At 43.8% G+C, this 27,097-nt stretch overlaps 1 protein-coding gene across 8 annotated transcripts in view; it reads right to left on the reverse strand.

Annotated features, from left to right (window-relative positions):
- The window catches only part of HDAC4 (histone deacetylase 4), a 439,923-nt gene that overhangs the window by 126,173 nt on the left and 286,653 nt on the right, over positions 1 to 27,097 (reverse strand). For all 8 annotated transcript variants that reach the window (XM_054043726.1, XM_054043721.1, XM_054043725.1 and 5 more), the window contains one exon: positions 15,384 to 15,505. In XM_054043726.1, the coding sequence (XP_053899701.1) occupies positions 15,384 to 15,505 (122 nt within the window). The remainder of the gene's footprint in view (positions 1 to 15,383; positions 15,506 to 27,097) is intronic.

The following is a 27,097-nucleotide window of genomic DNA, read 5'->3' on the forward strand; positions in this document are numbered from 1 at the left end:
AAAAGGAGTTGCTATTAAATTCTTAGACAAGGTATATTACACAATGGAAGAAAAAAAGTCACGAGAGCACTAAACTACTAACTTTTCAGTTAAAAAAATGAGAGACAGTATTTGAGTTACATTTTACAGTACGATCTTGCACTCAGAAACCATGCTTTTGCAGATTTGATTTGTTAGTTTAAAAAAAAAATAATTGGCTTTGTGGTGCTACAGAGGAGAGGGGAGGGATAGCTCAGTGGTTTGAGCATTGGCCTGCTAAACCCAGGATTGAGAGTTCAATCCTTGAGGGGGCCACTTAGGGATCTGGGGTAAAATCAGTACTTAGTCCTGCTAGTGAAGGCAGGGGGCTGGACTTGATGACCTTTTGGGGTCCCTTCCAGTTCTATGAGATAGGGGTATCTCCATATATTAGAATTCCCAATCCTGGCAACTGCTATTCCCTGTTTAAGGACTACTCCCATAACTGAGTGAAACAAATGAATCATTTGCAGTTTATTCTGTGCTCTTCAGGGTTCTTACCTATCCAACAGCAGTCTTATCCAGAACACCTTAAAATGTGGTCTGGAGACACAGAAATGCAGGGAGAAAAAGGAGGTGAATCATCTTGATGAAGACAGTGATGTGGTAGAGATGAGCACTGAAAGAGCCACTACAGGAGTTCTTCGTACATGAGGACAGTGTCAGAGCAGGAAGGTCAGGTGGCAGATGAAAGTCACCAAGCAAAGAGTTGGCAGAAAAACAAGGTAGTGGGATGGGACAGCATTCTCAAGGCACAGGGTGATAAAGTAGAGGACTTCTTTAGGACCAGAGATAAGATTACTTGAAGGCTGTGGAAAGGAACAAGAAGCCACGGGAAAACTGAGGACAAGAGGGAGCAGTGGAGAAGGATTAATTCAAGGAATCATCAGTTAGAGGGGGGTAGACACACTCAGGGTCCCTTATTCTCTCGAAGGCTGAGGTGTGTGGGACTAGAGTTGGAAGAATTGCCAAGTGAAGGGAAATTGGCACAACAAATGGTGCCAGTTCGGGCTTTAGAATAATTGGTAAAATCCTAGGCAGCAGAGGACACTAAGAATCAGCATCAGAGTTAACTGGACATCAGCACAGTCATGGGCCTTCCAGAGGTCACTGTCCCACTTCACCTCTTGGGGACCCAAGGAGTCCATGACAGGTTCTCTTGCCTTTATAATGCTCCTGCTTGGGGATAGTTTTACATAAAAAAGATCAAATCTGTGTTTAAAAAAAAAAAAAAAGAAGTCCCCAAACATAGTCCATTTGTCACACCCAGCACATTTAGTCCTTAAAATCCCATGTAGTTCACCGACATAACGTGTCACACTCCAACATCTTCATCGTACCTGGGCTCTTCTTTGGTCCTCTTCTGTTCTTCTGCCAAGATGGTCACCCCAGCCCTACCAGATGGAGTGCAACTCTGCTTTCCCCAGCGGGAACCCCCGCAGCCTTTCTGCTGTGAGTTCCTCCTCCCCAGAGGAGCACTCATCACTCTCCCTGTTCTGTTCACCTCTCCTCTCAAGACAGGCCAGCAGGCATGCCTTTTCACTGCTTCCATGGCCCTCAGCCCTCCAGCTCTCTCAGATGGATATATCAGCAGATCATAGCCACTCTGCTGTTCTGCCTTCAGCCCTTTCTGATCCTCACTCTGGCTTGGGAATGTCAGCTGGCAAACTTGTTGCTCTCCTGTCGTAAGCCTTCCTTCAGCAACCTCCTACAAGCATGGAGACATCAGTGGGTTAGCCCCTCCATTGCTCCCTTGCTTTCATCCCTCTCCAGCTCTCAGGCTTGGCTCTCTGGCTTGCAAGTTAGCAGACAACCCCATCTGCTGCCTTCAGCCTTCTCCCACAACTTCCTTCAGGGACCTCCTCCCTCTTCGGTACTCTCTGATCCTTTACAGTCCCAGGTAATGCACTGCCCTCTTAACTGCCCAAGCTGGGAGCACTTCTAATGGCACAGGGGAGCTGGACCTGCTTCATTTAAAGGGGCAAGACACCCAGTGACAACAGCCAGAATTTGTTATGGGGAGAGCAAGGGTGTCACATGCATGACAGAGAACAGAACTATAGAGAGTTGATGGAGGGGGAGGAGGTAAGTGAGGGAAGTAGAGGTCTGACAGAGGCAGCCAAGTCGAAGAGACTCAGAGATTCACATCATGGAAAGACTGAGACTCAAGGTGCATGACAGGAAGGAGAAAGGGAGAATTTTCAGTATTGACAGGGAATTAAGAAATGGAGAGATGGAGGAAGCAGCAGTGTTTGGTGAAAACGGGGTCATAATTTACTCAATTTTGAAATTTAATTTTAATATTTAAAGTAACCTTTGTGAGGTGTGGGGCTCTAACATTTGATGGGGTGTCACATGTCCTACAGGTTTTTTAGAATTTTCTCAAACCAAACAGGACAAAGTATTTATTTTCACGGTAAAAATCCTAGATTTTAATGGGTTAAAGCCAAGATGATGGCTAGGATGGAAGAGAGAAAAATAAATTCAAGCATCAAGTCAGAGTGAGAAGTTGAGGAAGGCCAGGGGGGAGGGGGGAAAAGGGGAGAGTTTTAAAATAAAAGATGTGGGAGACATGGGAAGTAGCTAGAAAGAACAGGAAGGAGCTGGTTCTCACCCTAAGAACTGTATTTGGGGGTTTCAGAAGCAGTGAAAATTAGATGCCCTGGTTTAAGATAAATTGAGATTCCAGAATATTTTTTCCGAATGAAGAACTAGAAACTTCTTGCAACACTCCAAACTAAATAGTGGATGGATGGGAGAAGTATATTGCTATTAATATACAAAGAAAAAGAGCATTTTCCTATCAGTAAGGAAAATGTCCAACTTGTAGCTGAAATCGGCAACACAGACAAATTCTGTTACCAGTGCATGATCTTGTGGGTTTTAGGACAATGTATGCATCTAATATGTCCACTAATCTGTTTTTTCAACTGTATTTTTCTCATGATTATAGCTTTCTCCTAACGTAAAATTATTTTATAGGATGATCTTAACATTCTCCATGGATAGAACCAACAGTCCTACAATGAACAGATCCAGTCTCTCACAAAAGAGCAGACCTGATTGATGTTTATCACTACAAGGACTGACTCCTTTTACTCCAACAGAAGCTGAATAGGGTTTTGTAGACTCCTCCTTGCTACCTACTGTTCCATTATACGACTCAAAACAGGTGCCTTCAGGTCATTTATTCAGAGTGATCTGGGTTACTTGGTAAACTGGGTGCAAGGAAACAATTTTAATATGCATTTTAATATGGCTAAACATAAATGTATAGTGATGGGGCAAGGCCAGATGGCTATAGTAAAGCAGTGAGGAACAGGTATGTTAGCCCCAGGCTAAACAAATCCCTGGTACCATGGTAACCAAATGGCAGTTGCTCCAGGTTAATCTGGGGCCAATTAAGATCCTTCTAGAAAGCAGTGGAGATAGCTAAGTTGATTGGGACACCTGAAGCCAATCAAGGGCTGGCTGGAACTAGTTAAAAGCCTCCCTGTTAGTCAGTGAGGCATGCGTGTCAGGAGCTGTAGGAGGAAGCTGTGCTGTTGGAGGAACGAAGCAGTACAAATCCATATCAGGCGCAAGGAATGAGGCCCCGAGGTAACAGTGAAGGAGATATTGAGTGGGGGCTGCTGTGGGGAAGTGTCCCAGGGAATTGTACACGTCCTATTTCAAAAATGTCAGCTACCATAGCTGCTATGATTAGGGTCCCTGGGCTGGAGCCCAGAATAGAGGGCAGGCCCGGGCTCCCCCCTCTCCTTCTCTCCCCGATTAATCATTGAGACTGGGAGACAACAAAGACTGTGTGAGGGAGAGTTGCTTCTCCTCACCTCCCTTGCTGGCTTATGATGAAAATGGCTCAGTAAGCTGTGACCCTTGCCCCTAGAGAGAGAAGGACTACATGGAGGGTCACAATGAGCCTCTGAGGCTAGTGAAATCTGCCAGGAAACACGGGACCCATGGAGACAAGGAGAGAGCTTTGTCACAGTATAAATCTAGGAACAAAGAATGTAGTCCATACTTACAGGATGGGGGACTGGGAAGCAGTGAGTATAAAAAAGTTTTGGGCATTGTGGTAGATAATCACCTGAACATGCGCTCCCAGTGTGATGCTGTGGCCAAAAGAGCTAATGTGATTCTGGGATGTATAAATAGGGGAATCTCAAATAGGAGCAGAGAGGTTATTTTATTTCTCTATTTGGCACTGATGTAACTGCTGCTGGAATACTGTGTCCAGTTGTGGTGCACACAATTCAAGAAGAATGCTGATGAACTGGAAAGAGTTCAGATAACAGTTGTGAGATCAACTAAAGGATTAGAAAGCCTGCCTTACAGTGAGACTCAAGGAGCTCAATCTATTTAGCGTAACAAAGAGAAGGTTAAGGGGTGACTCGATCACAGTCTATAAATAGCTACATGGGGAACAAATATTTAATAATGGGCTCTTCAGTCTGGCAGAGAATGGTATTACATGATCCAATGGTTGGAAGTTGAAACTAGATAAATTCAAAATGGAAAAAATGTGTAATTTTTTTAATTGAGAGAGTAATCATCATTGGAACAATTTACCAAGGGTGTGAAGGATTGTGGGCCTTGAACCCGGGCCCATGGGTCCCCAGGCAGTGCTCAAGCCACGACCGGGAACCAGCAGCTCACCTGAGTAACCAGAGAAAGGAACCAGCGAAATGATAGCTCATAGAGGGTCCTGCCTCTGAAGCTCCCTATTGGGGGAAACATACAGCACCCCCAATAGACTGAGGAGCTCGATATGAACCAGGAAGTAACACAGGAAGTTGTTCAAGCAACTAGAGGAATTCCTGGCTGGCTGTTACTACGGACCCCTCTTGCTTACCTGACTCCTGAGCCCTGCATTCCTGCCTGTTCCGGGTCCCTGCTCTATCTCAAACTCTGATCTACTGCCAGTTCCTGCTTTCCTGCCTTTCTCCAGGTCCCTGCTCCTATGCCTTACCCCCAACACTGTCTGAGGCTCTGACTCCTGTGCTGACCACTAAGATTGACTCCTGCCCAACTGCTAGACCTGACCACCTACTCTCCAGTAACAGATAATAATCATGGTGGATTCTCCATCACTGACAATTTTAAAATCAAGATTGGATGGTTTTCTAAAAGATCTGCTATAGGAATTATTTTGGGGAAGTTCTATGGCTTGTGTTATACAGAAGGTCAGACTAGATTATCACAGTGGTCGTTCTGCCCTTGGGACCTATGAATCTATTAATCTTATTCTAAATTACTCTCAGGTTGACAGGTGGGACTGATGCCAAAAATGATCAATAATGAGGTTGTCACAGAGCTGACAATACAAGTCAATGGTTAACTATTTCCCACCAGACCTGGTTGAAGGTGGCTCCTACAGTGGGCACCTTTAAACTGCATACCATTGTGAAATATTCTACCAGTCCTAGCTGAAAGTCCATTAGACAGATGACGACTACTACTAGAAATAGTAGAATCTCTCATAATGGAAGAAACTTTTTAAAGTACCCCGCAACTGTATCTCAAGCCTATTAATGCAGAAAAGGCATTTGACTGGGTGGTATGGTCATTTCTGTTTTTAACTATATTCTGTGTGCAGTCATGGAATGGAGGGTAGCTTTTCAAACATGGATTTTGGCATTATTCAAAGACACTAGTATTTGTTTGCTAACAAATGGCTCCTGCTTTGCCGTTTTTCAGCTCAAATAGGGTGGTAGGCATAGTTTCCCAGTGTTGAATAGAATGAAAATCATCTCCACATCAGAACTTCTGGCCTGCTTCATCTGAGTGCGTCTTTTAGCCATAAGAATAAGACTGATAGAAAAAAACAAGTTAGCTTTGAATGCTCTTCTTCCATACTAGTCCTACAGTGGCTATTTCAATTCTTTTACATCTCAGAGGATTGATTTTCATTATGATTTCAAGATGAAGGTGTCCAAGTTTTGAGGCATGATTCTCACTACTGACATGAAGGCTTCATAAGAAGTAGCTAAATCCTCTTCCCTAATGTCCCAAAGGGATTTAAGTACCTCAGCCTCCAGATAAACTTGATCCTTCCCAACTGTGTAAAACTAATTTTGAGCATTTCTTGCCACTGATGTCATAGTGACCTCACTGAACGGAATGACATTACAAGCAGCTGGCTAAGTCATATTTTTAGCAAAACTGATAACCCCTTGCCATTCAGTCAGATTGCTTCCACTATCTGCCCTGAAATTCCTCTTAGACCTTCTCCAAAAGATCAGTACTTTCCTATGGTAAAACTGGAAATATGAGTTAAATGTAGCTGGGCCAGTCCACATCAGCTGACAATCTAACTCAAAATCAAATGGAATGTTCTTTGTAGCTTTAGGGAAGAAGGCAAAATTACCTTGCCAAATTTTAAACCTCATTTTTGGGATGTTACGTTAGAAAAATGACCCTTGACATGCTTCACAACTACCTGTCCTGTGGGTACCAATGGAAAAGGTTCTAATAGGAACCAGCAAATTAAATTTAGTACTTGTTGATACAATTACATGGACTCCAGAGCTACTTGGATCCCATCATGATTTTGGTTAACTGGCATCTTCAATGGAAAATGAGACAAAAACTGAAATATCTCCTCAATGCCTCTCTCTGCTCCTACTCCTTAACAATCCTGATCTCAAAAGATCTAGCCATACAAAAGCGCTCATAGTAGATTGAACCAAATGTAATACAACAAAATTAACCCAGTTTTATACCAGGAAAAATACAGGAACATGGAGAAGATGCACAAAACCCGTTCCTCTCACCGCTTTCCTCACATATGCCTACTGTGTATGGTACAAAAACAACGAAGAGTCTGGTGGCATCTTAAAGACTAACAGATTTATTTGGGCATAAGCTTTCGTGGGTAAAAAAACCACTTCTTCAGATGCATGGAGTGAAAATTGCAGATGCAGGCATAAATATACTGACACATGAAGATAAAGGAGTTACCTTCAAGTGAAGAACCATTGTTGATGGCCAATTCAATCAGGGTGGATGTAGTCCACTCCCAATAACTGATGAGGAGGTGTCAATACCAAGGGAAGGAAAATTGCTTTTGTAGTGAGCCAGCCGCTCCCAGTCCCTATTCAAACCCAAATTAATGGTGTTAAATTTGCAAATTAATTGTAGCTCTGCCGTTTCTCTTTGAAGTCTGTTTTTGAAGTTTTTTTGTTGCAGGATGGCTACTTTTAAATCAGTTATAGAATGTCCAAGGAGATTGAAATGTTCCCCTATTGGCTTTATGTTACCATTTCTGATGTCTGATTTGTGTCCATTTATTCTTTTACATAGAGACTGTCCAGTTTGGCCAATGCACATGAAAGAGGGTCATGTTGGCACATGATGGCATATATCACATTAGTAGATGTGCAGGTGAATGAGCCCCTGTCAGGGTTCCCTCCCCACTCTGGGGACCGAGCTTAGGTTAAAAATTCCCCAAGGCACAAATTCTCCCTTGTACCTTGGATTAGGTAACGCTGCCACAACCAAGTGATTAGACAAAACTCAGGGAAAGGGCCACTTGGAGTTCCTACTCCCTCCTACTATCCCCCCTGCCAAGCCATACACCCCCTTTCCTGGGGAGGCTTGAGAATAAACAAGATGAGCACAGACCAACCTTGGGCTTTTTCAGGACACTAAAAAAAAAAACATTCTTAAAAAAACACAACTTTATTAGAAAGAAAAAAGGTAAAAGCACCACCTCTGTAAAATTAGAATGGAAGATAATCTCACAGGGCAATCAGATTCAAAACACAGAGGATTTCCCTCTGGGCAAAACTTTAAAGTTACAAAAAGAAAACAAGGAATACACCTCCCTCTCAGCACAGATAAAATCACAAGCCAAAATAAAAGTAAGCTAACGCATTCCCTTCCTATTACTTACTAATTCTAATGGAGTTGGATTGCTTGCTTTCTTGATCTGTCTCTGGCAAGCACCCTGAACAGACAGATAAAGAACAGACAAAACAAAGCCCTCTCCCCACCCCCGATTTGAAAGTATCTTGTCCCTTTATTGGTCCTTTTGGTCAGGTGCCAGCTAGGTTACCTGAGCTTCTTAACCCTTTACAGGTAAAAGGATTTTGTGCCTCTGGCCAGGAGGGATTTTATAGTACTGTATACAGGAAGGTTGTTACCCTTCCCTTTATATTTATGACAGCCCCCGATGGTATGGCTCACGTGGTTGGGTCCTCTGATGGTGTTGCTAGAGTAGATATGGGGACAGAGTAGGCAACAGGGTTTGTTACAGGGATTGGTTCCTGGGTTAGTGTTTCTGTGATGTGTAGTTGCTGGTGAATATTTGCTTCGGATTGAGGGGTTGTCTGTAAGCGAGGACTGGCCTGCCTCCCAAGTTCTGTGAGAGTGAGGGATTGTTTTCCAGCATAGGTTGTAGATCATTGATGATGTGCTGGAGAGGTTTTAGCTGGGAGCTGTACATGATGGCCAGTGGTGTTCTGTTATTTTCCATGTCGGGCCTGTCCTGTAGTAGGTGACTTCTGGGTACCTGTCTTGCTCTGTCAATGTGTTTCCTCACTTCCCCAGGTGGGTATTGAAGTTTTAAGAACGCTTGATAAAGATCTTGTAGACGTTTGTCTCTGTCTGAGGGATTGAAGCAAATCCGGTTGTATCTTAGGGTTTGGCTGTAGACAATGGATCGTGTGATGTGTCTTGGATGGAAGCTGGAGGCATGAAGGTAAGTATAACGGTCAATAGGTTTCCAGTATATGGTGGTGTTTATATGACCATCACTTATTTGCACTGTAGTGTCCAGAAAGTGGATCTCTTGTGTGGACTGGTCCAGGCTGAGGTTGATGGTGGGGTGGAAATGGTTGAAATCCAGGTGGAGTTCTTCAAGGGCCTCCTTCCGGTGGGTCCATATGATGAAGATGTCATCACTGTAGCGCAAGTAGATGGACGAGAGCTGAGGAAGCGTTTTGCTAAGTCAGCCATAAAAGTGTTGGCATACTGTGGGGCCATGCAGGTACCCATAGCAGTGCCGCTGACTTGAAGGTATAAGTTGTCCCCAAATCTGAAATGGTTGTGGGTTAGGACAAAGTCAAAGTTCAGCCACCAGGTGTGCTGTGGCCTCATCAGGGATACTGCTCCTGACGGCTTGTAGTCCATCCTTGTGTGGAATATTGATGTAAAGAGCTTCTACATTAATGGCGGCCAGGATGGTGTTTTCAGGAATGTAACGGTGTTGGGACTCACCACCCAGCGCCTCCTGCTAGTTACCTCTGGGAATTAGCTCAGTCCAGTGGAGCGCCCTCTCTCAGTGGTGTCCTGCCCGTTGTCTCGCCCTTGGTTGGCGTCTGAGCCCGTGTCGCTCTCCAGCTCGCGGCGTCCTCTTCAGGACCACTGCCCTCCAGCAGTGCCCCTTAGTCCAGCCACACCCCCTTCCGGGGAGGCGGGGGGGTTGATCAGCAGTCTCTCTGCGCTCCAGCCACCATGTCCAACCACACACCCCAAAGTCTAATCCCTCGTCAGGGATCTGGCGTGGTCTATAATGGCCGCTCCCTATGGCCGATGGCTGGGTGTACTGCAAGGGGGGAGACGAAGGGGGGAGATCCCGGCCCAGGGACCCTCTGGCGGCAGCCTCGCTGTCGTCCTTCTCTCCCCTCGTCTGTCTGCTTTCCTGGGCCGCTTCCCCTACGGCCCCTTGCACCCACTAGGCCCTTCCCTTCAGGGCCTGCAGCCTGGCAGGCTAGAGTGCCTTTCTGCTCCCCGAGCCTGGCCAGCACTGCACTGTCCACGGTGCTAGTCTCCCTGCTCTGGAGACAGACCTTCTCCTGTTGAAGGCCTGAGACAGATTGACTGCTCCCTTCCTGAGCAGCCTTTTTATAGGGCTGAGCCTGGCCCTGATTGGCTGCCTCCAATCTGGGCCCTGATTGGCTCCCAATAAGTCCTTCTCTAATTGGCTGCCCGTCTACGCAGGCGCACTGGCCTGCTGTAGCCCACTCTCTCAGGGAGTGGGGCAGTCCGCCCCATTACAAGGAAGATCACCAATGCATTGTAGTTTCCTCAGGAAGTCGGTGGTGTCACAAAGATAGTTAGGAGTGCTGATAGTGTAGGGTTTGAGGAGAGAGTCCAAATAGCCAGATAATCCTGCTGTAAGAGTGCCAATGCCTGAGATAATGGGGTGTCCAGGGTTTCTAGGTTTATGGATCTAGGGTAGCAGATAGAATACCCCTGGTCAGGGCTCTAGGGGTATGTCTGTATAGATTTGTTCCTGTGCTATAGCAGGGAGTTTCTTGAGCCGTTGGTGTAGTTTCTTTTGGTACTCCTCAGTGGTACTCCTCCTTCATGTGTCAATATATTTATGCCTGCATCTGTAATTTTCACTCCATGTATCTGAAGAAGTGGGTTTTTATCCTGAAAGCTTATGCCCAAATAAATCTGTTAGTCTTTAATGTGCCACCGGACTCCTCATTGTTTTTGTGGATACAGACTAACACGGCTAACCCTCTGACACTTGTGTATGGTATGACCACCCGCTTATTCTTGCAAAAATAGAACTGCCTGCTCACATAGCATAGGAAAAAAACACACTAATATTTAATTATTTGCCTGCATAAGAAAAAAGTCATACAACTGAATTTGAGGAGGCAGACTAAAATTGCTATTAAAAGATTCACAGCCCTTAAGACATACTCTATTTCTAATTCCATTAGAGAAATCCAGATTAAACCCTATCTAGATCTACATCCTCCTTGGTTGGGTCTAAGCAATTAACCTAGGCTTGTCTCCTCTTTCCTGGAAAGGCTCCAGTTAGTAAAGGTTCTTGATGCTCATGTACAGGCTACACCCAAAGAGAGGTTCCGTTATTTTGGTCAGTAGTTCATATATTTGTCACACCTATGCCTAATATCCAGCTTCTCTACACCCTCTTTGTGTTTGGTAACAGCCCCTCCGTGGGCCTCTAATCATGGCTTCTAGAAATAAATGAAAATGTACAGCTTTTCTCTTTATTCTGGGCATATCAGGGCACAAAGAACACAATGGAAGTGGAAAAGCTGAATAAGCATGGACAAAAATATCACAGTATTGACTCCATTCCATGAGTCTTCAAAGACCACGTGGATCACCAACATTTTTCCACACTTAGGTAGAAATCTGAGTAGTCCCATTCTCCCCCCCACCTCTTCCATCTATGAAAGCAAGTAGAGTTCTTTCCTCCCATTTGGGGTCTGATTCTTTCACTTGTAGTTGGGTATTAGGTTGTTTCTCCTGACTCCTCCTGTTGATTGTGAATACTTATCTCTGTAAATTTGTATGTTTGTCAGTGTTGCATCGTTTTTATAATCACAGAACTAGTAATGTTAAAACTGGTATTCCTTATACTAACATTTATTTTCTTTGGCCTTTCCCTCTTTCTGCTTCTTTTGTGTTAAAACTTGTTTGTAACTACAAAGTGAGAAACTTTATTCCAGATGCACAAGATGACAGCAGTTTATTTACGTCAGAGTAATGTGCAAAAAATATAATAGAACTAGCTGAAAAAATAAAGTTCTATGGTGTACAGAACAATAAGTGCCAAATAGAGTGACAGCTGTCATACTGATTTATTATACATGATTTGCATTAAAATTCCGATGCTGTAGGGCTTTACAAAAACAACAATTTAAATGATTGAAAAAAGTGACTAAGAACACTGCGGGCAGAGACTATATTAGATACAGTAAGGTGTTAAAATATAATTGGACACTCCATCTATAAACTAGCTTTTTAGGCAAAACTTTTGCAAGAAAAAACATGTGGATGTTAGTCCCACACTTTTTTAAAATCTTCCATATGTCACAAAAATGATGCATTGATAATACAAAGGACCTATACTCATATATTTTCAGACACAATCTTTACATAGAGCCTAACTAAAAAGAAAACCGGACACACAGAGAGGATTTCCCAAAGCTCGTTATAAATGCTGGAGGAACAGGATGTATTTGGAAACACCAACAGCATCTAAGTCAAAGTCTTCCACAGTGGCAGAACAAATACAGATTTATTGTACGATTGCCTTGGCTAGTGTCTACCTATAACGTTTAAATTTCAAAGTAGATTGGTCTGCTCCTATTTAAAGTTTCATCATGTGGGCCAATACTAAAAGAAACCACATTCCTTGAAGTGCAGTTCTTCTCTGAGAAATGACTGAAAAAACAGCATAGGATGTTTAATATTTATTCTCTCTCATTGATTTACATAATAAAGATTTTCTTTTTAATTTCTGCCAGACTTGCAAACTCAACCCCGGACTCCAAGTCAAGCTAAAATTTTCCTTCTCATGTAGTATCATCTGTAATAAAAGTTCAACAGGCTATATGAAGCTAACCTTCAGTGGGTTTGCATGGGTTTAACTGATTGGAACTTAGTAAAGAGTTCTATTGCTGAGTACAAGGAATACAACCCACTCTCACACTCTTCTCTATGCTGGCTCATGCAGTACTAACAGGAGCAAGAATAAATAATGCAAAACAAATCAGGTAAAATTAGGTCTTCTTTTCTGTCTGCTCTTGCCTTAATTGTGCCAGAAAAATGAATCCAGAAGCACTGTGGATATGAGTGTGATGTCCAGGAGGACCAAACTGGACTTATGCTAATCAAATACCAATCATGTGTGCAACCTTAGGACTATTTCATCCTAAGAGAACTGTAGTTCAACACTATTAAGACAACATTCCCCATCTTGACACTTCAGACTATTTTGGCTCCAAATGGGGAAGCTAACTGAAGCACAATTAACATATATACACCTTACTATATAGAGGAGTTAATAGTACTGGAATACTGTAATGGCACTGTCAGGGTTCCTTCCCCACTCTGAACTTTAGGGTACAGATGTGGGGACCTGCATGAAGACCCCCTAAGCTTATTTTTTTCCAGTTTAGGTTAAAAACTCCCCAAGGCACAATTTCCCTTTTATATCTTAGATTAAGTAACGCTGCCACCACCAAGTGATTTAAACAAACATTTAGGGAGAGCCACTTGGAGCTCTACCTTCCCCATATAATCCCCCAAACTTCTACACCCCTCTTCCTGGGAAGGCTTGAGAATATATCCTCACCAATTAGTCCTGGTGAAACAGACTCAAACCCTTGGATCTTAAAACAATGAAAAATCAATCAGGTTCTTAAAAGAAGAATTTTAATTAAAGAAAAAAAGGTGAAAAAATTTAGAACATAGAAGATTTCTTCTCTAGGTAAACTTTAAAGTTACAACTCAGGAACAGCCTCCCTCTTCTTGCAAAGGAAATCACAAACAAAAATAAAAGCAACCTAACACATTTCTTCTGTTATTACTTACTAATTCAAGGACGTTAGATGGCTGCCTCCTGGATCTTCTCCGGCAAAAGCACACACACACACACCAACAACAAAAGACTTTTTCCCCCTCCCAGATTTGAAAGTATCTTGTTCCCTTATTGGTCCTTCTGAGGTTATGTGAGCTTCTTAACCCTTTACAGGTAAAAGACGAATTAACCCTTAACTGTATGTTTATGACAGGCACTATACTTAAAACAAATAAACCTCACTTGTCATGATCAGACCATATAAATAAATGCATGCCAGTAAGGGCACTACAATTCACTAGTGGAGGGGGTAGTCCAGGGTGACCAGATGTCCTGATTTTATAGGAACACTCCCGATATTCGCCGTTTTTTCTTTATATAGGTGTCTATTACTTCCCACTCCAACCCAATTTTTCACACTTGCTATCTGGTCATCCTAGGGCAGTCCATTGCAGGTGAACAGCAATTGAAGTATGGCAGCTAATCAGAGCACAAAGATTAACATATTTGCAACATGGTTACTGTAAAACAATCAGAACAGGATTATGGAAATCACTGCACATTTTTGGCTGGTGGCTGTTAGCCAATCAGAATGCAAGGATTTGCATGGTATACAGTTAGAGAAATAGCCATGTAGACTGACAGTTTTCAAAAGTTGAAGTGAGTTCTGTACACAACTCCTTTGTTCAAACGCACCTTTTAGAGTCAGTGTTTACAGCCAGAAGGGACCACCAGATCATTTAGTCTCACCACCACTGTATCACAGGCCATCACCACCGGACTGAGACCAAAGTTTTACAGCCCACAGGAAACTAGACTATTATGCACCACAGGCAGAGAACAGGAGGGATCAAGGTGCAACAGTGTTTGAGATGATTAAGTGAAACATACCCAGTTAATTTTGGCAAGTGATCTGAGCCCATATGCTGCAGAGGAAGGCAAAACACCCTCAAGATCACTGCCAATTTGACATCGGGGAGAATTCCTTCCTGATACCACATCTGGCGATCAGTTAAGACCTTGAGCATGTGAACAATAACCAGCCAGCCAGGCACCTCAGAGAGAATGCTCAGAGAGAGAATGCCTGCCTCAGAGCCCTGGCCCTCCCTGTCCAATGCCCCATCTCCAGCTGTGGCCAACTCTGACACTTCACTGGAAGAAGACATATGGCATGAAGGAAGAAAAATCCCTTCCTGACTCTGCAGGTAGCCTGCTGAAATCCTGAAGCATGAGCTTTCCCCCCATTTCCTCTCCCCTCAAAAAATCAAAAAGCTTTTAAATAGGGAAGTTTAAAATTAAATAGGTAATTTTAAAGTTCCCTATTTAAACGGTACTTTAAAAACACAGCACTGTGTGCTCAGTCCTTCCCAGCATGGCTGTTAGTGAAATCGAGGGGAGCCCATCAGGGTGTATTTATTCAGAGAGTTTTATGCTGTTGAGGTTAGAAGCCAACATTACATGTTGGCTATAGGCATACGATGTGGAGTTGATGAAAGTAGCCAATCAAAACAGATATTTGCATAATATATAGCTGAGAAATAACTGCCCCCTCAATCAAAACACAGGGAAGAGCACAGCTGAGAAACAATCATACACAGGTATGAGCCAATAACTTTACTGTAAATCCTCATGCTTTGCCTGACAGAGATGATTATTTTTTGCATAATATCATACACACAACAAAAAAGCCCTTAAAATAGTATTAAGAAATATGCATTTTTCTCGTTCAATGAAACACTTCTTGATAGAAGAAGACAAATCTGTTTTAATTTTGCACTTGTGAGGATGACAAAAACTCACAAATTTCATGTAAATTAGGCTTCCATGTGAAGTTTGTATAATTCTTAATAAATTTCTGCCTGGCCAAACTAAACATTACTCAAATTCTAACACTTTTCATTCATTCTACAGTGCTATAGAGGTAGAGGTGTTTAAAAAAAAAAAAAAAAAAAGGATTACATGTTAAAAACATCACCCATGATTTAGTTAACATTTACTCCTTTTACAAAAGAACAGACTGCCACAGTAAAGATATTTAGGGTGCCAGACAGAACATTAATATTAAATTTACCTGTTTTTCGGAGTGGAAAGTCATCTTTGGAATCGTACATCCCCAGGACAGGGTGATTGTAGGTGCCTGATATTCCACTTTGTGGGGGAGAACTCTGGTCAAGAGAACTGTGCTGAGTTTTCCTATATAGGAAGGAGTAGAAAGAGAAAGTGGAAACTTTACAAAAGTTAAGTGTAAGAGGAGATAGTATAGATTAATCTTTTCTGTTTATATTAAAGGATCCTGTACTGACATTCAAAGCAGAGAATGCCCATTCCTGACAATGAGAGTTAACCCTGGACAATGTGGTCAGAGAAAAAGAAGGTTACTCAACTTGTGAAGTAACTAGAGTTCTTGGAGATGTGTCCCCCTGTAGGTGCTCAACTTCAGGTGTGCACCTCTGCCTTTGCTCAAAGATTTTTGGTAGCAGTGCCCTACACATCCTCATGCCCTGCAACGAGGCTACATAGGGCTGCATGGGTGAACCACTCTGAGTTTCTTCCCACAGAAAAACTCAGAATCAGAGGGGAAGGAGGGCAGCTAGTGGAACACCTATAAGGGGACACAGCTGGAAGAACTCCAGTTACTGCACAAGGTGAGTAACCTCTCCTTCTTTGAGTAGTGTCCCTGTAGGTGCTCCATTTCAGGTGACTTCTGTGTAGTAACCGCTTTAGGAAGATGGGAGGTTCAGAACAGAGTCCAGCACTAAGGAGAGAACCATGTTACCAAACTGCAGCATCCAATTATGTTACCAAACTGCATGCACTATGGTCTACGTTGCAGCTTTCAGCAACTGTAACATTCTTGAGCAGGGCTACAGATCTTGACTGTAATCTAGTAGAACGTGCAGTCACTCATAGGGGAGACTGAGCATCAGCCAAGCCATACCAGGTAATAATACATCCAGAGATCTACTTAGTCTCTGCATGGAGACAGTGGATCCCCTAGACCTATCTGCAATAGAAGCAAAGTCTAGGGAACTTCCTGAACGCTCTGGGTCTGTCCAAGTAAAGGGCTAATGTCCTTTTAACAACTAGTATATGGAAGATGGCTTCCTGTGTAGTCCGATGTGGCTTAGGAAAGAAAACTGGAAGGTGAATAGATGCTAAGTGAATCTTGATGGAACTCGTATAGACCTGATGTCTTCAATTCCAACAGGTAATCCAAGATTGTGGAAAGACAACTGAATAGGTGAAAGATGACCGCAGTTACACCAAAGATGATACCTTCTCCATTTCTGAAGGTAAGTGTGTCTTGTAGAGTCCTTGCTGCTATTTAACAGCACATGTTTTACTTCTGATGAACAGGATACTTCTAGTCCCAAGAACCCTTGAGGAACCATGCTTGGAGTTGCAGAATGTTCAAACTGAGGAGATGTTTTCTACCTGCATTCTGATTCAACAGTCAATAATTGATCAGGAGCCTCCACAGAGGACGGGAGGAGAGCCTGATGAGGTAAGGAAATCAAACTTGTCTTGGCCAGGCTGGTGCAATCGAAGTGACCCCGACTTGGTCTGACTTGATCTTGCTGAGAACCTTTAAAAGGAATGGAGTTGGTAGATATGCATACAAAAAAAAAAAAAAAAGATTCCTTGTCCATGTAATGGGAAAGGTGTCTCCTAGAGGTTCTGGATTGAGTTCTCCTCTGGAACAGAATATTCTGCAGTTTGTGTTGGCTACAGTGATGAAAAAGTCAACCTCTGGAAACCCCCCAGCTAGGAATATTTTGTTAAAGACTCAAGAGTCCAATTCGCATTTGTAATTTAAGGAAAACAGTCTGCTGAGGTAGTATGCCTTAGTGTTTTGTCTATGTGGGACATAAAAAACTGAAATGGCCATCTGACTAGCTATGTGCCAATTCCAAAGCTTTCTCACTTTGCAGAGTAAGGGGGAATGCGCTCCATCCTGACTACTGATATATACACAACCTATGTTGTCTGTGCTGATCTTGAATGACTTGTTTTTGATTAGGGGAAGAAAGTGGAGGAAAGCATTTCTGACAGCCCTTAACTCCAGCAGATTGACATGCAAGTCTTGCTTTTGCTTTGATCATTTGTCTTGGGCTGTGTGAGGACTCATGTGTGCTCATCCTCCCAAGAGGGAAGTGTCTGATATTATCATGACCATACGGGGATTCTGGATTAATGGGATTCCTGCACAAACCTTGAAAGGATCCTTCCACCAGGTGAGTGACTGCAGCACCCGACTGGTTATAGACACCTGTTTGTTCAGACTGTTTGTGTTGAGCCAGCCCTGAAGACATCAAAAATGTAATCCGGTGTTCTGTGTTACCAAAAATGCAAGATGCTACATGGCCCAGAAGCAGTGGACATGTCCTTGCTTTTGATCGTGAGAGGCGTCCCTGAAGAGAGATGGGGAAATGGGATAGGATGGCAGGATGGAGGCAAACAATCATATAACCAGATTTAATGGCCTCCCATACTCACCTGTCTAATGTTATAGTCTCCCAGGCATGTGAATATAGAGAGGCAGTGTTCAAACTGAGGAAAATGGGTGGAATGGTACAGCTAAGAACCCTCACTATCAGGTGGTTTAGACTGCACAAAACTATCAGAACTGGTGTTTGGAAGATGCTGATAGCTGGGATGAAGCAGCTGAGGTAGTCATTGGTTTCTTTTTAGAACAATCTTAGCCAGTAGGGTTCAGATAGTCTACGGAAGGTGGAAAAACTGAGCAGGACAAGATCTTTGAGCCAACTGAGACCTGCTAAATTTCCTTCCAAAGATCTAAGTGTACTCTGAATCCTTTTGGGTATGATGTGAGTCATCTGTGGAGCCTGCAAAGACCTTAAATGTCCTCAACAGCCAATTGTACTTCCCATAGGAAACTAGACAACTGAAGCCAGAAAGCTTGTCTCATCACTGCTGTGGTGGGAACAGACCAGACTGCAGTGTTGTCTGCATCAAGTGAAGCCTAAAAGACATCTTCACCAAGAGCGGACCCACCTTTACTTTGGAGCTAAACTGACCTGAGTTCCTATTGTAAATGGTCAATAAAAGCATTAAACTTCTCATAGTTCAGGTAGCCATATTTCAACCTCAAGGCCTGGCGATTTGCTATCCTGAACTGTAACATTGTCAAAGAGTAGCTTTTATGACCAAGAAGGTCCAGACGCTTCTGGTCCTTGTTATTTGGAGTAGATGTTTGAGCATGCTGTCTCCCCCTTTTATTAACTGCATCTACAACCAGAGAATTTGGTGCCTGGTATGAAAAAAAAAACTTGTATTTCATCACCAGGATGTAGTATGTTTTATTGGCACATTTGCCTGTAGGGGTGCCATTTCTGGAGTTTGCCAGATGGTCTTGGCTGACTCTAAAAAGTACTTAATCAGCAGTGCCATTCATGCTGAAGTAGAAGTATACAATATGTCCACGAGCTTGTGATGTGAATCCTGGACCTCTTCCAGGAGAATCTGAAGAATGTCCACCACCCACTTCAACAGGTCCTGGAACTGACAAAAGTCATCAGCTAATGATGGTGGTGGTGGTATTACTGCCTCATCGGATGATGATGAAGAGGTATTTGTGAGGGAGTGACCTTTTCCGCCCTCACCTCTTGCTGCTCACAGGTCTCCTCTGCTGATTCAGAGTGGAGGAGAGAGGTGGACCGTGCTGGAGAAAGAGCTCTTTTATGTTACTTATGAAACTGAATCGGTGCCCCTCAAAACTGCTGGTGGTACATTGCCCATGGGTCCCAATAAGGCCAATGAGGAGGACTAGACGGCACGGGGGAAGGTAGCCATCGGTGGTTGTCTCAAGTATCAACAGGCAGAGGTCATGTATCCTGCCTTCCTGGCATCTGCAGAGGAGAATATCATCTCCTTGAGTAAACTGGAGCACTTTGAGCCAAAAGTTCTGAGTATGAACACTCTTCCGTACAGGAGGTGACAACCCTACTTCCTGAATAGTAGAAGTTGGGGAAGTGGTAGGTCTCACTACAACATGTGTGGTCAGTGACCCAGCAGATCTCAATACTGATAGATGTCCAGATGTTGCAAAGAGGGGACACTCTGGCTCATTCGGTAACAGGAGATCTTTTAGGGTACCATGTGCTATCGGGAGCACAACAGATTTTGGTATGGGCACCAAAGTTGTTCTCGATGTTGTCGTCTGAGACATTGATTATGGCACAGAGGGTACCGCAGATTCCTCTGAGGCCAGACTCTTACTATCATGGGCTCTGTTGATAGCAGTCTTCAGTACCATGCCCTTTACCACCAAAATTCAGGACTTCACTGAAGTCTTGAAGTGCTTCACTGTATCTGAAGTGCTTAAAGTCTCATTAGCAATCCTTTTGGGGCCTGAGGTCTCTGGTGACCGAACCCTCTGAGGAGGAAGTCTCCATTGTGCTCCTCTAATCTCCTTCCTTAGTCTGAGTGGGAAGCCCTCAGTACCGCAGTAGTGGTTATAGGTACCTCGCTCATGGAGAAGGTTGGGAGGCTGGGGTTTCCACAGTCTTCATCGTGGAAGCTCTTGGTGACAGTGACCTTTACATAGACAGAGCACTTACAGAGGTATAGAGTCCCTGTAACAGGAAGATTCTCTGTACCTAGGTCCAAAGCTGGTTTTAAGGCATGCTCATCATTAGTAGTCTATACTTAATTTCCCTGTTTTTACAGGATCTTCCCTTAAAAGAAGTGGAAATCGTGCACTTGTTGGGGATATGCGAGTCTTCCGAGCAACAAATACAGTGAGAATGCCCATCGCTGATGGGCACTGCTTCTCTACTGGAGAGGCATCCTTTAAAGTCAGCATCCCAGATACAAGAAAAAAAATTGCCCCCCCTCATTAGGGGAAAAACAACAACAAAAATATTTTTGGGGAAAAAAGAAAATGGGAACAGTTCCAATAACTATAAAGTATTAAGTATCCTACAAACCACTGAAGAATTAACACTATCCGCTATTCTAACTCGAGAGAGAGAACAGGCACACACTAAACTGGCCGATGGCAGTTGAGAAGGAACTGAGGGTGGTTCACACTTGCAGCCCTATATAGCCTCGGTATTGGGCACAAGAATGTGTAGGGCGCATCCGTGGGCCAAACGGGCACTGCTATCAAAAATTTCTGATCAAAGGCACAGGGTGCATGCATACCTGAAGTGAGGCACCCACATGGACACTAGTTGAAGAAGAATCTCGGTCCTTTTTCTTATTTATATTCTAATGTCTTTTTGCTTCGTTCCAGTTTCCTTTTTCCTAGACACTCATATCTGAAACTACACTGAAGAGAAAATTTAAGAACTCAGGCACTGATATTGCAAGGCAACTAAGCACATGCAAAACGTTAAGCACGGGAATAGTCCCAGAAAATAAAGCCTAAGTTCAGCAAGATTTTTAACCAGGTATGCAACTTTAAGCATTTGCTTAAGTACTGTGCTGAATTGGGGTCTTACTTCGTGGGACTACTCAGATTCTTAAAGTTAAGAACATGCTTAAGCACTCTGCTCAAAGCCTGAGTTAGTGATCACTTCTCCCACTGATGTTTTGTTGTTGAACTGGAACCCAAACTGGAGAATAAATACGACAGTAAAATTAGAAGAAAAACATTAGCCACCATCTGTAGACTTTACTAACAGCAGCAGTGCTGGATAGGTGGTGTCCTCGAGATTGCTTTAAGCACATACTTAGGCCCCGAGTGAGAAAAGTACTTAAGTATATTTGCAAGGTTGGAGCCAAATTGCTCAATATCTTTCAGAATCAATCCTGAAAACTGGTAATTTACAGTTTTGTTTTTTGTTGTTTTATTTTGTTGGTTTCGTTTTTGTTTTAGAAGGCTGCTGGATATAAATTATGCCAAATTCACTAAAGATATTCAATTAATTAAAAGCCTTCTGCATGTATACTGGATGAATCTGATGTGTATCATGTTTACCAATTGATTTGTGTGAAATTTATAGGTGGATTTTGCAGCCTGACCAGGATACAATTTTGGAAATCTCCAGATTTTCAGTATTAATAGTCTGGAGAATTTAACAAAATAATCCTTTTAGCAATTCATAGGTTAAGCAATGCAGTTGTCAAACAATTTGCACAGAAATATATTTCACAAACAAGAAGTCCAGATGCCCCAAAGTGAAGTTTACTACCAAGAAGCCTCAAGCCACCAGGGAACACTATGTAGAAAACCACTCTTTGCTCTTGTCCATACAAGAAACAGTTTACCTTACTGTGGCTTAAAATAAACAGTCATACATACACATGGGGGAGGGATAGCTCAGTGGTTTGAGCATGGGCCTGCTAAACCCAGAGTTGTCAGTTCAATCCTTGAGGGCGCCATCTGAGGATTTAGTTGGGGATTGGTCTTGCTTTGAGCAGGGGGTTGGACTACATGACCTCCTGAGGTCCCTTCCAACCCTGATATTCTATGGCAGGTTAAACTGTTTTCACCACTTTGTTAGAGAATGTACACTAACTCCAAAAATGAGTTTAGATGTGCTTTCGATTTCTCAATCACAGAACAAAGGAAGTCCTGAATACTCCAAACATTTATATACCATAACTGTTCATAGGACTGGGATCTAAGGGCTGGTCCACACTTAGTCCGGACTTCGGAGTAAGGTACGCAAATTCAGCTACGTTAATAACGTAGCTGAATTCGAAGTACCTTACTCCGGACTTACCGCAGTCCAGACGCGGCCGGAAGTCTCCCCCCGTCGACGCCTCGTACTCCTCTCGGCAAGCTGGAGTACCGGCGCCGACTGTGAGCACTTCCGGGATCGATCCGGGATCGATTTATCGCGTCTTAACCAGATGCGATAAATCGATCCCAGAACATCGATGGCGTGCCTCCGGACCAGCCGGTAAGTGAAGACTAGGCCTAAAATGTGACAGCCCTATGCCAGTTGTATGGCACTACGGAATATATACATCCACACTTTTAAAAGAATTTCAGAAGTCTGGTAACTGATCACACCTTGAAACATCTAAAATTGCACAGTGAAGTAAATTCATGAGCATTTCTGATCATGCATGTCTCCAAATACATACACGCATTATTTGAACTGTTGTGATCCTTCCCACAGGTTTGCACAGTAACTTTATGTACGATACATACATGGCACTTATGTTTGAATGTATATTCAGTTCATGTATCTGTGATGGAATCTCATGCATATACAGAATGTATGCACCTGTGTACATTTGATTAATCTCAATCAATGCCATAAGTACATCTACCCAGAGACTCACTTATTAACTTACACACAGATGCACTCATAGTAAACTTCCATGTTTTCTTCCTTTTTTGGGAAGCAGCCACTCTCACAACTCAATTCCAACAAGATAGGTAATTGAGAACTCCCTCAGAAAACTTAACAGTTCTGCCACTAACCCTACAGTGCCCTGTCCCTGTTACAATGAAACCAGTTGAACCAACATTATAGCATGTTTACAGCCCTACAGAATTATGACGGTCAAATTAGTTTTATACAGTGGACAACAATATCATGATAAATTTTGAAAGTAGCTGTGTTACGCTTCATTACCACAAGCTGACAATTATAGTATGGAAAGGACTTTTAAATAGTTAAGAATGAATGTGAAATATGAATGTAAAACAGTTTACAAAATGGCACGAAAGCATTTGTTGCATGTAAATTCAGTCTAAATATGTATTCCATAAGAACCTCTTGAATAAGTAATATTATTGAGAGTTACATCTTTGAAGAACTGATAGCTTCTCTCCTTCATTTAATAGATCCTTTACAGGGGTTGGCAACCTTTCAGAAGTGGAGTGCCGAGTCTTCATTTAGTCACTAATTTAAGGTTTCGTGTGCCAGTAATACATGTTAACGTTTTTAGAAGGTCTCTTTCTATAAGTCTATAATATATAACTAACCTATTGTTGTATGTAAAGTAAGGTTTTTAAAATGTTTAAGATGCTTCATTTAAAATTAAATTAAAATGCAGAGCCCCCCGGACCAGTGGCCAGGACCCGGGCAGTGAGAGTGCCACTGAAAATCAGCTCGTATGCCGCCTTCGGCACGCGTGCCATAGGTTGCCTAACCCTGCTTTAGTGGACAGCTGTACTCTGAAAAGCCACTGTATAAAATTGGCCCCTTCTCAATCAGCAGATGTTTTGCCTGTGTGTATTCAGAATCATATCCATTTACTTTAGTGACCAAAATAACAAACAGTGACAGCTTTTTATTCCCATTAGCCCTGCAGAGCCACAAAGCTGACAGGGAGAGCTGGAGTCAATTTCTTCATGTGCATCAACAAAATTCTAACATATCTGAAATCCCTTTGAAGGCAACAGGGTTCCACAGGGTTCACTCATGACAATCTGAAAACAAGTGGTGGTATGCATGCAACTAGGAGCAGAATTCAACAGGAGGTTACTCACCCTGTGCAGTAACTGATGTTCTTCGAGATGAGTGTCCCTGTGGGTGCTCCACTCTAGGTGTTGGTGCGTCCCTGCGCCTTCACTCGGAGACTTTTCTTAGCAGTACTCGTACTGGCCACACATGCGCAGAGGCTGCCCCCCGCAGTGAGTCTAGGATAATAGTGCGCATGCGTGGCCAATCTCCTCAGTTCCTTCTCTACAACGGAGGCTACCCCAACTCCGAAGTAGAGGGGAGGAGGGTGGGTAGTGGAGCACCCACAGGGACACTCATCTCGAAGAACGTCAGTTACTGCACAGGGTGAGTAACCTCCTCTTCTTCTTCGAGACATGTCCCTGTGGGTGCTCCACTCTAGGTGACTTAAAAGCCGTGTATCTTAAGGAGGTAGGGACTTCGGAACGCCGTTGATAGTACAGCCCTGCCCAAACGTATATCCGATAGAGGGCCTTGAGTAAGGGTATAGTGTTTAACAAAAGTGTGCTCAGAGGACCAGGTAGCTGCTTTACAGATATCAGCCAGGGGAACTTTGCGTAAGAATGCTACAGAGGCAGCCATAGATCTAGTGGAGTGTGTTCTGATGCCGTCTGGAGGTGTAACTTTCTTCATCTGATAGCACAACCGGATGCACTGTTCTTCGAGATGAGTGTCCCTGTGGGTGCTCCACTCTAGGTGTTGGTGCGTCCCTGCGCCTTCACTCGGAGACTTTTCTTAGCAGTACTCGTACTGGCCACACATGCGCAGAGGCTGCCCCCCGCAGTGAGTCTAGGATAATAGTGCGCATGCGTGGCCAATCTCCTCAGTTCCTTCTCTACAACGGAGGCTACCCCAACTCCGAAGTAGAGGGGAGGAGGGTGGGTAGTGGAGCACCCACAGGGACACTCATCTCGAAGAACGTCAGTTACTGCACAGGGTGAGTAACCTCCTCTTCTTCTTCGAGACATGTCCCTGTGGGTGCTCCACTCTAGGTGACTTAAAAGCCGTGTATCTTAAGGAGGTAGGGACTTCGGAACGCCGTTGATAGTACAGCCCTGCCCAAACGTATATCCGATAGAGGGCCTTGAGTAAGGGTATAGTGTTTAACAAAAGTGTGCTCAGAGGACCAGGTAGCTGCTTTACAGATATCAGCCAGGGGAACTTTGCGTAAGAATGCTACAGAGGCAGCCATAGATCTAGTGGAGTGTGTTCTGATGCCGTCTGGAGGTGTAACTTTCTTCATCTGATAGCACAACCGGATGCACTGAGAAATCCAGTTCGAAAGTCTCTGGGTAGAAATAGGTGTACCTCTGGAACGCTCCGCGATGGAAACAAAAAGTCTGGAAGAATTTCTAAAAGGTTTGGTTCTATCCAAATAGAAGGACAAGGCCCTGCGTACATCTAGTGTATGCATTGAGGCTTCGAACGAGTTCGCATGTGGCTTCGGGAAAAAGGTTGGTAAGTGAATCGGCTCATTAATGTGGAACGAGGAGTGTACTTTAGGAAGAAAATTGGGGTGTAACCTGAGGGTAACCTTGTCTTTGAAAAATATCGTATATGGTGGGTCTGCCATAAGAGCTGCTATTTCTCCTGCCTGCCTGGCGGAGGTAATTGCCACTAAAAATGCTGTTTTCATCGAAAGGTGTAAAAGGGAACACGTGGCTAGGGGTTCAAATGGTTGTTGGGTTAGGCAAGAAAACTAGATGAAGGTCCCACGGGGTGGTGGGTGGTTTTATGTCTGGGTATAGGGTTTGGAGTCCCTTGAGGAAGCGCTTGGTGATAGGATGAGCAAATACGGAAGTACCCTCAATTTTGTCATGAAAAGTTGTAATAGCAGCTAAATGGACCCTGATGGAACTGGAAGAAAGGCCGGATTGCTTAAGGTCCAATAGGTAGTCAAGTATGAGCGGAAGAGGTGCTGACGTGGGACTAAGTTGTTTAGTTGAACACCAGTGTGTGAATCGTTTCCACTTACATAGATAGGTGGTGCGAGTAGATTGTGTTCTGCTATGCAGGAGCACTCTTTGAACTTGTTCAGAACAATCTAGTTCATTTTGGGAGAACCATGTAGGAACCATGCTTTGAGGTGGAGCATGGATAAGTTGGAGTGGAGAAAACGGCCGTGTTGTTGTGATAGGAGGTTCGGAATGAGAGGCAAGGGGATTGGTGGTCGAATGGACATTTTGGTGAGAAACGGAAACCAGGGCTGTCTGGGCCATGATGGGGCAATTAGGATCACTTTGGCTCCATCTGTTCGTATTTTTATCAGGACCCTGTTCAGAACCGGTATCGGGGGGAACGCATACAGTAAGTTTTGGTGCCATGGGATCATGAATGCGTCTCCCAGGGAATGTTTGCCTAGCCCTGCTCTGGAGCAAAAATTGGGACATTTCTTATTTTTTGCAGTTGCAAAGAGGTCTATTACTGGGTAGCCCCAAATGCGGAATATGTCGCGAATGATGTGCTCGTTTAATTCCCATTCGTGATCCCACGGGAAACGTCTGCTTAGTTCGTCCGCTGTGGTATTCATTACTCCAAGAAGGTAGGCCGCTGATACCCGGATGTTGTTCGCAATGCACCAGTTCCAGAGTTTCATAGCCTCTGTGCACAGGGACTGGGATCGAGCTCCCCCCTGCCTGTTCACGTAGAACATGCATGCAATATTGTCTGTCATTACGCGTACGTGTTGGTTCTTGATCAGTGGTAGGAATTGACGGCACGCATTGCGAATGGCTCGAAGTTCTAGGACATTTATATGGAGAGAGGTCTCGGTTGAAGACCAAAGCCCCTGGGCTGTGTGGTGAGACATGTGTGCACCCCATCCTGTCAGAGATGCATCGGTCGTCAGTATGAGGGATGGAGCCTGCTGAAGAAAGGGGACTCCAGAGCAAAGGTTGGAGTGAATTGTCCACCACTGTAGAGAATCTTTGACTCGGACACATTTGGTCTGTACACCGTGGCCAACCACGCTTGGAAGCACCTCATATATAGACGTGCATTTTGAACGACGGAGGTGCACGAGGCCATGTGACCTAGTATTTGTAGGCAGTCCCGGACAGTCACCTGGGGACTGTTGCGAATCCTTGTGGCTAGTTGACCTATAGAATTGAAGCGAGCTGGTGGGAGAGATGCCAACCCCGTCCGGGAGTCGAGGTATGCCCCTATGAACTCCAGATGTTGGGTGGGGTATAATGTGGATTTGCTTTTGTTTACTTGCAGGCCTAAAGATAGGAAACAAATCGATGGTAAGCCGTATGGATCGGAGAGCTTCGTCGAACGTTGAAGCTTTGAGGAGGCAATCGTCTAGGTAAGGAAATATTATGACCCCTTGTTTTCTGAGGTAGGCTGTAACTACGGCTAGGATCTTGGAAAAAACATGGGGGGCCGTGGACAGTCC

Source organism: Malaclemys terrapin, chromosome 11 (assembly GCF_027887155.1).
Source record: "Malaclemys terrapin pileata isolate rMalTer1 chromosome 11, rMalTer1.hap1, whole genome shotgun sequence".
Classification (NCBI taxonomy): domain Eukaryota; kingdom Metazoa; phylum Chordata; order Testudines; family Emydidae; genus Malaclemys; species Malaclemys terrapin.